Source organism: Pyrenophora tritici-repentis, chromosome 10 (assembly GCF_003171515.1).
Source record: "Pyrenophora tritici-repentis strain M4 chromosome 10, whole genome shotgun sequence".
Lineage (NCBI taxonomy): Eukaryota > Fungi > Ascomycota > Dothideomycetes > Pleosporales > Pleosporaceae > Pyrenophora > Pyrenophora tritici-repentis.
The window spans coordinates 102,395-115,364 of NC_089399.1; the positions used below are offsets into that span (position 1 = coordinate 102,395).

The 12,970-nt window shown below is 50.5% G+C and overlaps 6 protein-coding genes across 6 annotated transcripts; 3 read left to right on the forward strand and 3 right to left on the reverse strand.

Moving 5' to 3' along the window:
- Positions 1 to 637: 637 nt before the first annotated feature.
- PtrM4_038570 (uncharacterized protein) lies at positions 638 to 1,540 on the reverse strand (the record flags this gene model as incomplete). Its single annotated transcript, XM_066104289.1, has 2 exons — positions 638 to 1,277; positions 1,329 to 1,540. The coding sequence occupies 2 exons, from the start codon at positions 1,538 to 1,540 to the stop codon at positions 638 to 640; spliced, it is 852 nt and encodes a 283-aa protein (XP_065958853.1).
- A 900-nt stretch (positions 1,541 to 2,440) lies between these two features.
- PtrM4_038580 (cupin domain containing protein) lies at positions 2,441 to 3,001 on the reverse strand (the record flags this gene model as incomplete). Its single annotated transcript, XM_001937789.2, has 1 exon — positions 2,441 to 3,001. The coding sequence occupies one exon, from the start codon at positions 2,999 to 3,001 to the stop codon at positions 2,441 to 2,443; it is 561 nt and encodes a 186-aa protein (XP_001937824.1).
- An 832-nt stretch (positions 3,002 to 3,833) lies between these two features.
- On the forward strand, positions 3,834 to 5,057 carry PtrM4_038590 (fumarylacetoacetate hydrolase FahA; the record flags this gene model as incomplete). Its single annotated transcript, XM_001937788.2, has 1 exon — positions 3,834 to 5,057. One exon carries the CDS (start codon positions 3,834 to 3,836, stop codon positions 5,055 to 5,057), a length of 1,224 nt encoding a protein of 407 aa, XP_001937823.2.
- A 711-nt stretch (positions 5,058 to 5,768) lies between these two features.
- PtrM4_038600 (IBR domain containing protein) lies at positions 5,769 to 7,733 on the forward strand (the record flags this gene model as incomplete). Its single annotated transcript, XM_066104290.1, has 2 exons — positions 5,769 to 7,320; positions 7,372 to 7,733. The coding sequence occupies 2 exons, from the start codon at positions 5,769 to 5,771 to the stop codon at positions 7,731 to 7,733; spliced, it is 1,914 nt and encodes a 637-aa protein (XP_065958854.1).
- Positions 7,734 to 8,953: 1,220 nt separating this feature from the next.
- PtrM4_038610 (delta(24(24(1)-sterol reductase)-reductase) sterol reductase) lies at positions 8,954 to 10,298 on the forward strand (the record flags this gene model as incomplete). Its single annotated transcript, XM_001937786.2, has 2 exons — positions 8,954 to 10,228; positions 10,287 to 10,298. 2 exons carry the CDS (start codon positions 8,954 to 8,956, stop codon positions 10,296 to 10,298), a joined length of 1,287 nt encoding a protein of 428 aa, XP_001937821.2.
- A 327-nt stretch (positions 10,299 to 10,625) lies between these two features.
- Positions 10,626 to 11,590, reverse strand: PtrM4_038620 (mannose-P-dolichol utilization defect 1 protein; the record flags this gene model as incomplete). Its single annotated transcript, XM_066104291.1, has 3 exons — positions 10,626 to 10,632; positions 10,675 to 10,916; positions 10,979 to 11,590. 3 exons carry the CDS (start codon positions 11,588 to 11,590, stop codon positions 10,626 to 10,628), a joined length of 861 nt encoding a protein of 286 aa, XP_065958855.1.
- Between the last annotated feature and the right edge of the window lie 1,380 nt (positions 11,591 to 12,970).

The window sequence follows — 12,970 nt, forward strand, 5'->3', positions numbered from 1 at the left end:
ACCGGTGTAGTGGACTTCTTTTCCCTCGGGGGGAGATGTAGCGGAGTGTGAGGAAGAGGTCGATGTCGGAGGGTGTGGGGTGTGTGGGGTGGGCGGAGAGGGAGACGTTGAGGTGTGCGACGATGTGGCCGGTTATTTCTGTTTCTTGTTCAAAGGGGGGCGGTGGTAAATTGGAGGAGCTTGGGTTTGTCGAGCGTGCCGAGGGCTTCGTAGGATAGCTTTTGGGGTCGCGGGGTGATGGGCTGGATTTGCGTGAGGGTTTGGGTGGGCGTGAGGTAGAATTTTGTGTAGCGGGTGCGGGCTATGGGCCATTCGTTTTCTGTTCGTCGTTTGTATACTTTTTCCTTTTCGGCGTCGTCGAAGCCGACGTCGCCTTTGCGTACGACCATGTCGACGGGAGGGAGCTTGCCCTTGACTGACCAGCCGACTCTGTCGTCGCCCTTGAGGAATGCGTCTAAGAAGCTGCGCTGTATCTCGACTTCCTCCTTGTAGTAGAATGGTAGGTCATGTCTTCCGGTGATCATTCGTAGGTACTTGAATTCTGAACCAGCATGTGCATAGCCTTCGATGTTTCCACGAAGATGGAGCAGAATGCCACCCCAGTTGCCGACGGAGAGTAGAGGCACTTCAATGTCACTCATATCGTACTCCTTGCTCGCATAGTATTGTTCGTCGCGGAACCTGTTCGCAGCGGTATCGATAGTCTGGTCTTGTCGGTTCTTCGCGCGTACTTCTTCTGAAAGGTTGCCATCGACAGTGTCAGGTCCCCAGTTTCGCTCTGCGCGACCCGGGCGACCATACTGGTTGGTGATGACCTGTCGGTTCCTACAAGATGTTCATGAGCATCTGAAAATACCACGTGCTTTGGGCAAACATACCACCAAAAGTCAATGAACTTGTTACTTAAGATACCACCGTGACGGCACCTATCACGGTAGTAATCACTCATTCCCTCCCACGGAATGACAGCCGCCAAACCCTTGGGCTTGCGAGCAGCTACACGCCATTGCGACCCTGCATAGTAACTGATACCGAGCAGGCCAACCTTTCCAGATGACCAAGGTTGCTCCGCAGCCCATTCTACGACATCGAAAAAGCACTCGCTTGTTCCTCTCGACATGGTGTCGAGGAATCCCGGCGATTGTCCCAGTCCACGTTCATCAGCGCGCACAATGACGTAGTCATGCTTAGTCCAGAAACCCGGGTCTGGTGTTTCCCATGCTGAATGATCAGAGTGGTGCTCGGGGTTGACTTCTCCGAAAGACTTCCCGTGGAAGCTTGTACAAAATCAGTTGCTGCATTCTTGTGTCCTGGATAACTTGACTTACTCCTTGTAATGGATGTCTTTACCATATGGTCCGTATGTGACCAAGACGGGAAGTTTCGTTCCCTCCTTGGTCGCCTTCGGGCGGTAAACGTTGCATCGAATGATGCCTTTTGACGATGTCTTTAGCGGTACAGCGATATTCTCCTCGTAAATGTACGGGAATGACGATTCGTCAATGGTGTACGCGTCTTTGACTTCTAATTGTTCAGACATGGTGTAAGTAATGGTGGTGTATGAGAGAATGTACTTTTCAGGTTATTTTGGACATAATATGTCCATTGCGACGCGTAGTGGGCGTCGGTGCCGACAGCGCGCCGTCGTCGAGGTGCGGCGGTTCGCGGGGCAGATTCGGGATGTGGAGGCTGTAGCGTACCAACTGCCACGGCCACCTGTCTGTCTGACTTTGACATTACACGAGCAAAGAACCTAGAAACCTGTAGGTCGCGGCCCTTTTGCATCTAGATAACCCCGAGATCGTTTCTGATAGTGCATCGAATTAATGGAGGTTGATTGAAACGATCATCATTCAGATACGAGGGAGGTCTAATGGAACACAGGTACTGAGAAACAGTCTGTCGATATTCGCAAGTATCGATGGAGCTTTTGTGCTGTTTTCTTTATTCCCTCGTAGTTTGTTGATTCAACATTAGCATGCACCAACATTACGTCATTTGAGAGATCTATTGCCAATCGCCGAAGTTCCTCTGTTGCGGTTTGTGAGGCAAGGGTATTGCGCATGTCACGTGCGTTGTCCTGGCGCTCCTCCCTCCCCTCCATGAGCACCTTCTCCTCTCACCAGCATCAGAGATACGTCATGTAAATAGACCCTGATTATGGCTACATATAAGGTGGCCATGACATCACAACAACAACAGAACACAAGATACTCTGATGACTGCCTCGCGCGGTTACACTTTAATTGACTGCATTGTACTGCAACATCCTCAGGGTGACTACATGAGACTCAACGTTACATACACGTTTCAGTGGACTTCTGAAAAGCTCAAAGTACCAGATCGATGTTCTAGATTACTGCTACTATCAAACATCACGCTACTTCAACGCACCAAGATGGTCAAGCGCAATGGTTCAGATAACAAAGCAATTATACAACTACGAAGATTTTGGAACACCCTCCATGTTTCCATAGTCCTCCCCAAGTACTTCCCCGCCAACCTCGACTGGCTTGCACTCCTGGAGAACGTAAAGCATACGTCCCCATTGTGTGCTGCTCTTGTTCCTCCAAGCGTGCATTGTACCCCTTTGTATCGCAACATCTCCCCTCTTCATCGTTCGTGTCTCTCCAGAGTCTAGCACCAATTCCATCTCACCCTCTAGAACAACACCGTAGTCTAGTGAGACTGTGCGATGCATTGGTGATAATTGGCCTGGTGCCACGTCCACATAGCGGAGAACAGTTCCTCCTGAGGCGACAAGACCAGGAGGGCTCTCGAGGTAGGGCTTGTAAACAGCAATATCAGCGTCCTTGTTTAGGTCGACGGGGAATCCTTTTGTGACATATCCAAGTCTGAACTCAGCGTTGGGAATGGGATCGACTTTGGTTTCTTCTGGGACAGCGTTGGAGAAGATGGCTTTCTTTGTTGATGGGTCATGGGTCGTAATGAAGCGGTTGACTTTGGGAAGGTCGTTCGCAACCTCGGTTTTTGTTGCCATGATGTCAGGGGTAGTTTGAGGGTGCGATGAGGTAGATAGTTGTCAAGATGAAGGTAAAGATGGATGTGGTTTGTACGGGTGTTTTGCTTGAAGGTACAGCTGCAAGAGAACTCTGAGTTTAAATGACGGTTTGGTCTTACAATTGAGAGACTTTGAAATTGAAGGACTGGATTACATTCTCCCGATGTGGAGGAGACGCCAGCAGCTCCGAAGCCGCCACTATCTGCCGCGTTACTGCAGGAGCGGCGGCACCAGTGCGGGGTACTAATCCCTGCATGATGCATCCACGATTGTTATAAGTTAGTCAGATTCAATGTGGTGGGGATGGATGTCGGAGGGACGATAGAATTTCTTCGATCGTTGGATACACGTGATTATGGATGAAGAAGGGGAGGCTCGATGGAGAGCATGACGCCTGCCATGGCTGTCTAGTTATCGATAAGATCGGCGCTTGTCTGCTTTTGTAATGGTCTGAATCGGTGCAGCTTCATCTCGGGATTTCCCGCAAAGGGACCCAAAGATGTATACAAGGAACCGTTACTACATCGAGTTCATGACGCGGAAACTATGGGAGAATCTACCGATGACAATCGCTCGACAATGTCGGCCTTCGGCTTTAGTAGCTGTCGTGGAGCTCCGAGGTGGGGGGACAGCGTCCGAGACCAAGTACCCCACAAGCTTACAGCTCGTTCACTCGCACTCGTGAGTCAAGGTATAGGTAGACTGTTCAAGATAGATTGGTGAAACTCTTCAAATCCGGATTCTGCACATCGTCAGTCGTATCTGATTCAAGTGACGACTCCATCAACAACAAGTCTCATCATCCCCAACAATGGCTGACAACTACGCATCGCATTTCGGCATCAACAACATCCCATATGGGATTGCGAGCTCTTCAAAGTGCTCAACACCGCAATGCGCAACACGTATCGGCGATGAAGTAATATTCCTTGCGGAGCTCGCGGAACACGACTCTTTCAAAAGCATCTCAGCCCCTCTCTCATCCATCTTCCGCCAATCCACCCTAAACACCTTTGCCGCTCTCGACAAAAGCATACACAGTAAAGTTCGCTTTGCTATACAAGAGGCATACAAGGCGAAATCACATGGTACTTGCTCCGAGAATGTCAGCAATGTCACCATGCATATGCCTGTACATGTCGGAGACTTTACAGACTATAGCGCTTCAGCAAACCATGTTTTGAACGCTGGCGAGGCTGTTATGGGAGTTCGTGCATACCCGCCTGCTTTTAAGAAATACCCAGTTGGTTACGCAGGTCGCTGTTCGTCCATGACCACTTCAGGCGCACCGGTCATAAGACCTTTGGGTCAATTCATCGAAGACTACACTGTACCCGAGAAGAAGATCATTTTCGGCCCATCCAGAGGTTTAGACTATGAGATGGAGATTGCTGCGGTCATCGGCAAACCTGTCGAACAAGGGTCGATTGTCAAAGCAAAAGACGCAGATGAGCACATCTTCGGACTAATCTTGCTGAATGATTGGAGTGCAAGAGACATCCAGGGTTTGGAGATGAATCCTTTGGGACCATTTAACGGAAAGAACTTTATGACGTCGGTTACGCCTTGGATTGTTACACTGGAAGCACTGAAGCCTTACGAGGTCTCAGCCCCAGCGCGTATGGAACCCGTTGCAGACTTCATGGACGACCCGAAAAGCACAAACTACAGCATCCACCTTGAAGGTCAAATCATCCGCAACGGCGCACAGACTACAACTTGCAAAGTTGGTTTCGAAACAATGTATTGGACATTCAGACACATGCTCGCACATCATACCATTGGTGGCTGTAATCTTCGGACAGGAGATCTGATTGCAAGCGGGACTGTATCGGGGGAGCACGAGCACGAGCATGGATGTCTGCTCGAACTGACCAAGAACGGCAAAGTGCCTAGCAAGTTGGGCGATGGATCTGAACTACGGTTCCTTGAGGACGGGGATGAGTTCCGGTATATTGGTGTAGTCGGCGATGCAGATAGTGGTGTCGGATTTGGAGCATGTGTTGGCACTGTGATGCCTGCGAGGCAGATATGAGAGCTGAGCCACATGTTGTGCGTCGAGACCTAGGCTGATATCTGTGGGAATATGTGAGGTCTACTCACCGGTTTTGGTGGTCGGTGGCGCAGCTGTAGCATACTTCTATACGATTGGCGTATGCACGTATAGTGTGAATACGCGGGGTCGCATTGTATTTCAGCCTCCCGATCATGCTTTCGTTGCCCAGGCTGTGCACATTGGTCCGCCAAATCACTATGGTAACAGAAGCGCAGTCGAGTGAATTGTGATCGGTGTGTAGGGAGCCACTCTAGTTTAGTCCTGCTTAATAACACACTTTGTTTCATATAACTTGTACGCACAGTTCCACCGACCATAGTCGACCGCTTGATATTTGAGACTGAAAAGTGTGGTTGAATGCATAATCGCGGTATTTACGGCCTCATCATCTTATAGGCCCGCAGCAATTATTGTCGTTTCTAGGCAATGACAAGGCAAGTAAGAAATTGTTGTTCAGTATTCAAAAATCCATTGGTCAGAACGATTAGATGTTTTGACGATAGAACTGACGTGGCGGTCAGGTACTTCCCAACCGAGCTACCGCCGGACCGACCACGACAGACACGCAGCCTCGCCTTCACCAAGCGCCTGTCAAAGTTCAAACCTCACATATTCAAATCAAAGCCTTCGCCCCCCGTCACACCGTTTCTAGACTTACCCAGCACCTATTCACCTTTTCACTCACCTGACATGGGGTCTCCGGCCGACCAATTACCTACAGACGATTTGCGCGGTGTTTCACACGTGCCCACGCGTCAGGCACCGTCACCGCGCGGGTTCTTCACAAAAGGCCCTCATAAAGCATCGCGGCAGATTTCACTGCCACCTAGGAATAAGTTTAGTTTTATTACGCGCACACCTAAGAAGTTGGTAAAAGAGACTAGCCCCGGCGGCCCTCAACCGAGCCCGGACAACAAATCGGGAAAGGACAAGCGACGCATTGTCAAAAAGGAAGACCCAAGCACTTTAAGGAAGGAAGCTTCGAGCCCTGTAAGGAAGGAAGACTCGAGCCCCGCTTCTGAGACGAGTGATTCCCTCGTTAAGACATTGGACAAATTGCGATTGCAGCCTACTACATCATCATCTCATCACCGGAAAGACCACTCACTCCCACAAGCATCTCACAGGACTGCGGATGCAGCCGAGGCAGTAGAGAATAACATGGCTAGACGCAGGTCTAGAAGACCAGCTAGAGGGGAGCGGTTGCATTCTAACCCTCATTCACGAACGCAGCGTAGCACGGGAGTGGTAGTCATCGACGACGATAGCGAAGATGGATCAATCCCAAAGCGTCCTAAAGCCAACCTCAGTAGTACGAACTTCTTCCAAGCAGCCGAACCGTCAAATCAATCATCGAATAGACGTCAATCCAGGACCGACCGCCGTAGCACAAACTTCCTTCAGCCAACCCAACCGCCCAATCAATCATCGAATCAACGACGATATCGGAGAGATAGGCTCTTGGAGAGAAGTCGAAGTCCATACAGTTCAGACAGCGGCTCCGATGCTATCCTTACCCCAGAAAGCTCGGAAACCTCCCATGAAGACCTCTCATCGCGACTTGCGCAGTTAGTCGAGGAAGAGAAAGACCTTTTGCTCGCCCAGCGTCTTCAAGATGAAGAGTTTGGACTACATGTACAAGGTTTTGAGCGACCCAATGAAGCGCAACAGGATGCGGTCGGAAATGCACCTTCCAGAGGGACATTTTCGAAAGCCAAAGGTCAAAGAAAGCGCGTTCATACCAGTCGAAAGCGTGATATTGCACACAGAGGCACGCAAACGAATCCTATCAGAATAGACTCTGAACAAAACGAAGCAAGGACTAGGATACCAGTGCGAGCGCGGGTCCAAGACTATACTGCGCGGTATGGGGAGCCCATGGATATCGATGGCATGGATCCGTTCAAGCCACAACATGCGATTCGAACATATTCAAAGAAGAGCAGAGATTCAGAGAAGAAGGCACCTAAGAGAAGCCGTGATTGTGTTGTATGCGGTGACAGCGTCCAAATCGTCGACCTACCCTCGCTTGCCGATTGCGACCATCAACCTGAAACTTGCACTGGTTGCTACTCCGGGTGGATCGCTGCTCAGCTCCAGGAAAGTGGATGGCGTGAAGTCAAATGTCCAGGTGATGGGTGTAAGGTCCAATTATCCTACCAGGAGATCCAGGCCTATGCAAGCCCAAAGACGTTTCAGCAATACGACACCTTTATCACCCGGGCCGCTGTCGGTGATGACCGTAAGTAATGCAACTTAGTTTTGATTTTCATTCTGTGCTAATTATTCGTAGCAAACTTTCGATGGTGTCGTGCCTGTGACTCTGGTCAGTTCCACATCAGCGGTGTGGAAGGCAACATTTTCAGATGTGTAGACTGCGGACACAAAGCCTGCACTGTCCATGAAAACACATGGCATGAAGGCGAGACGTGCGAAGAGTATGAATACCGAACTTCAGGACGGAAAGAGCGAGAGCAGCGAGCTCAGGAAGAGGCTAGTCTGAAAGCTATTGGAAAGCTGACGAAGAAGTGCCCTGGGCCTGGTTGTACGTGGAATATCCAGAAGAATCATGGGTGCGATCACATGACGTGTAAGTTCACCGAAAGGCGGAAGAGGTGTTTGGCTAATCTGCTCAGGTTCCAAATGCCGATTTGAATTCTGCTGGATTTGTCTTTGTGACTTTAACGAAGTGCGGCGAGTGGGTAATACCGCACATCTATCGAGTTGCAAGTACCATATGTAGCTACAAGGCTTCCAGGACGGCGAACAGTCCCATCGATTGCAGCGCTGTGTCCATCCCTGCGATACTTTACATGGTTCTTGGTCCTTTACCGGTCGTCAAGCTGACCCATGTGTTGTGTCATAGGTAATAGTTTGGTTCCGAGCTTGCATTCCATGGTTCAAATATCCTTCCAGGTCCAATCTCCGTGCGCTGCTAGAAACCTGGGGTATATCATTCGGGATCAGGCGGCTAATCTCGAGCCGAAGCGTGTTACTGTCAGACGGACGGCGCAAATCGTCATCGCGACCGCGGTTGTGCCGTCGCGTACTGAGCGTATTGGTATCGCCATAGCCGCACGGATCGCTCGTCTAACCTTGATGTCGGGCATCGCACACGCGCACGGCTCCCGATTGGCGCGCAATGCACTAGTCCATAGCAACTCCATCGGGTGCCACGGTTCGTCAACAAACAGCTGGCCGAAGAATTTCATTGCCGTGTTTTCAAAGGCCATTGGTCCTTTTATCCCGCGGTATTTATTTCACCCTCGTTTCGTGACGACTCTTTCTCCGATATCAGCAGACAAGATTAAAAGTGAAGCTTGCTAGACGGATGTACCGGAAACTTTGTATCCCTTCTTAACTTCTACCCCCTTGGATAGCGCGTTTGTACAGCTACATTGCGCACACACACACACGCACATACAGTCAACATGTCGCAGCGAGTTACGCGCTCGCAGCTGGGCAAGACGCCATCGTAAGTTTAGCTGGTGTGGCACCGGATGTGCAGAGATGTGCAACTCAGTCGCTGACGTGCATAACGTAGTAAGCCCGAACGTCCAGGATTTGTCGAGACCCCAGGTCGCAGGCGGTCGGTACGCAAATCAAACATCTCCAACCTCGACGGCGCATGCGAATCAACACCGGACCGCGAGGAAGTTGCTCCTTTTAAAGACGAGCCTAAGGAGGTCAAATCTGAAGAGACGAGCAACGGCCATGCGAATGGAAATGGCTACGCCAACGGCCACGCGAATGGACATGCGAACGAAGAGGCCAACAAAAAGGACGTCATCGAGCTCGACTACAAGTTCGAGGCTGAAAAGTTCTTCGCGGAAAAGGACGCCTCAGGCCTGAATGAGTTTGGAGGCGCCCTCGGCATGGGCGCCATGGTGATATGCTTTCCCGCCCTCATGTACTACATGTGGATCGGAGCAACCTTCTACAACGGAAAGTTTCCCACACGCGTCGAGGGTCAGAGCTACGCCGACTTCTTCGGTCACATATGGTACCTGGTGAAAACGGAAGCGTACCCCAACAACAAGGCGTGGCAAATCTACTGGTTCTTCGGACTCATGCAGATGGCTTTCTACATGCTCATGCCCGGTGTATACCGCAAGGGCAAAGCACTTCCTCACCTCGGCGGCAGACAACTAGACTACTACTGCTCAGCCATGTGGTCCTTTTACTCCAGCGTCATCATAATGCTCACCCTGCATTTCACAGACACATTCAAACTCGACACGCTCATCGACGAATTCGGCCACATCATGAGCGTAGCCATACTCTCGGGCTTCCTCTGCTCAATCATCGCATACGTCTCGGCCCGCATGCGCAACGCCTCCCTCCGCATGACGGACAACCTCCTCGTCGACTTCTTCCTCGGCGCAGAGCTAAACCCCCGTCTCTTCGGCCTGCTCGACTTTAAAATGTTCCTCGAAGTACGCATCCCGTGGTTCATCCTCTTCTTCCTCTCGCTCGGAACCTGTCTGAAGCAATACGACCAATACGGTTCCGTCTCGCTCGAGGCCATCTTCCTCCTCTTCGCGCACTACCTTTACGCCAACGCGTGCGCAAAAGGCGAACACCTCATCATCACGACGTGGGATATGTACTACGAGAAACTAGGCTTCATGCTGATATTCTGGAATATGGCCGGTGTCCCGCTGTCATACTGCCATTGCACGCTGTATATCGCCAACCACCACCCGTCTGAATACGGTCTGCCGACTTGGTTCACCGCCGCGCTTACCCTCGCCTACGTGTACGCTTACTACATCTGGGACACGACCAATAGCCAGAAGAACCAGTTCAGGCAGGAGGAACGCGGCGTCGTTGAGGAACGCACTACGTTCCCTTACTTCAAGTACGGACGCATCGAGAACCCAAAGACTATTAGCACGAAACACGGCAACAAGATTCTGGCAGATGGATGGTACGGTAAAGCACGCAAGATCCATTATACGTGTGATTTCTTCTTTGCGATTAGCTGGGGCTTGATTACCGGGTTTGAAAGCCCGTTTCCGTGGTTTTACTCGGTTTTCTTCGGTGGCATGATTGTGCATCGTGCTTTGAGGGATATTGAAAAGTGTAGGGAGAAGTATGGGGAGGCGTGGGTCGAGTATGAGAAGCAGGTGCCTTATCTTTTTATTCCGGTAAGTTTTTTCTCTCCATTGTCAAGTTTGGAGTGAGCGATGCTAATGATTGTTACAGGGTGTCTACTAAATCGCATGTGGGATGGGAGTTATGGTTGTTGATGAATCTATTGTGTAGCTTTGGGGTCTTTACACGCGGGTGTTGTTTGATCGGAACGAATCGTTTGGTAGCCATGCTTGTACCATTTTGCACGTGTCGTAGACGCATGTTTTGTTAAGTTAGAAACGGACCATGTGGGGGTGATAATGGCAGTAGTAAATGCATCATGTACAACGTCACTACACTTGACATGTTCTTCACGCTCACAGTCAATGATATCGAAGCGATGGAGAAAAACAGTGCAATTAAATCGAATTGACCTAAATCGGCCACGAAATGATGCCTAAGAGGACAAAATTATCCCCTGCGTCTAGTGCTGGGACTCTTGCCAGCCGCATTCGCATACGAAGGCGTAGCTCCGCTCGAAACAGCACGCGCCATGTCCTTTTTGTCCGCCGCAATCGGCTTCTCCAGCTTCTTCGATTCGGTCTTCTTGGACGCCGGTGCGTTCCAGTAGTATACGACTTGCAGGAACAGGATGACGTTGAGAGCAAAACCAGCGCAGAAGCCGTACAAAATCAGCGGATCGTCGACTTCCTGGATTGTGGTAAAGATGCGCGACAGCGAACCAAGGAGGTAGTTGATGACCTGCCCTTCCATATTAGCAACCACCACAAACACGCACTATAGGATTCAATTCAAAAACTCACAGCAAAGGCGCTCAACTGGCCCGTCCCGCCCTCACTCCACACCGTCAAAATCTGCGGCACCTTACTCGCAACACCCAGCACACCAGCCGCCGCCTGCAACAAGCCCAACTTTTCCATGTCCACCCACTCCTCACCAAACAACGCCGCACCCGCAACCGCCAACCCCCCAATCCACGCCGCCACGCCGCCAACCCCGTGTCCGCCGTATTTCAACACCAAACTGGCAATCGCAATATTCTGAACTAGAATAAGTCCCGTCTCGCCATACGTGCTAAACGGGAACCCGTGGCGCACATTGTACGCCAGCGAAATGAGATACGAGCTCGACTCGAGCAGGTACGACAGAAAGGATAGTCCATCGGCTGACTGCGAGTTCAGCAGCTTGAGTAGTTGCGGGATTTTGACGATTGAGGAGGCGCCGATGATGCCGATGCCCAGGCCCTTGGAGATGCCTAGTTTGACACATTCCGTGGCCGTGAGGTCGACGTTGTAGATGAGGGTTTGGTAGCAGGGTGCGCCGAGGAGGGAGATGCCGATGTCTGCGATAGGGGAGGGGAGGGCTCGGGTTATGGGTTGGAGGAGCGGTTGGAGCGTGTTTGTTAGGGTCTCCATGATGGGTGGTTGTGGTGGATAGATGGTTGGTGGTGTGGTTGGGGTGATGGTGAAGGGACACCTTTTCGGATGCGGAATGAAAATTAAGGGTCCAGGTATTTTGGTTCCGCTGACGCAAGGCTTGGCGTAGAAGCCGTCTAGTATTAATAATCAAGTTATGTTGAGATCAGACGAAGCAATTATTTGCAACTACAGTTACTATAATCCACACTTTGCATACTTGCCTAATCGGGAAGGTTGAAATAATTCAAGTTAACGAGCATGATCACGCCTTTAACAGTCGAAATTAGACCAACCATAATCGATGGTTTGGAGAAAATGCCTATTTAGGAAGGAGGTGGCATTTTTCTTTCGACTTCGTCTGGACTTTCTATACACTCGTATAAAACTCCCTTGATCTATGCTTTTAGTGTTGGCCAAACCCTCTTTAATGCCTCTCTACTGACTACAGTATCTCTTCTTAGATAATGCCCTACTGTGCACTATAACTACGTGTCTTCACCTCCCCATCACCATCGACATACCCCTCACTCACCAACCCCATCACACTCTGCCTCACCATATCTTGCACGCTGCTCAACCACGTATAAAACGTCGTAACGGGAGGAAAACACAACCGTCCCAGCCCTCGTCATCTCGAGCATATCATCAAGAAGAAAGGTACTAAGCGACGTCTCCCTCACTACTAACACAGTCCTTCTCCTCTCCTTCAAGATGACGCCCGCCGCACGCGTGTTCAAATCGCTGTCGTAGCCGATGCGAGTGTTTTCATGGAGCGGGGCACGACGATCATGCCGTGTGTTTGAGGAAGGAAATAGAGAACAGAGAGGCGGGCGGATACGTCTTGAGGTTAGTATGTGAAATCGGCTAGGGATTCGCGTGTTGTCAGGCAAGTCGATTTGCGTATTCGACTGTTGCAACACGGCACCCCACTTGGAAAAGATGAGGTGCGTCTCCACGTTGAGCATTCGTAGCCACTCAAGGGAGGACTGACACGGCGGTTGGGGCTCCTGTGACAGCGACAATGGTGCTTTTGCGTTGGATTGGACGCGTGAGGGAGGCTTACGATCCTGTAGGCTGGAGTCTGCGACGAAAGACAGCCGAAGCATGCTGTGCCGACGCTCCGTTTACCAATATCCTTGGAGCGCAAGATCCCATGCATAGGCGCAACATCATAATTGATAATCTCGTATTGCGTAATATATATACCGGCGCTTCGTGGACACAGAAGCTTAATGCACACACCCTTTTATATACAGGTCCTTACTTAGTGCTTCATGAAATTCCCATATATCAATAACGTCCTAATTTGTACATTTACATGTACATACTTAGATATCCAGATCTCGTTTACCGTACGCATCTTGCTAGTTAGCATTA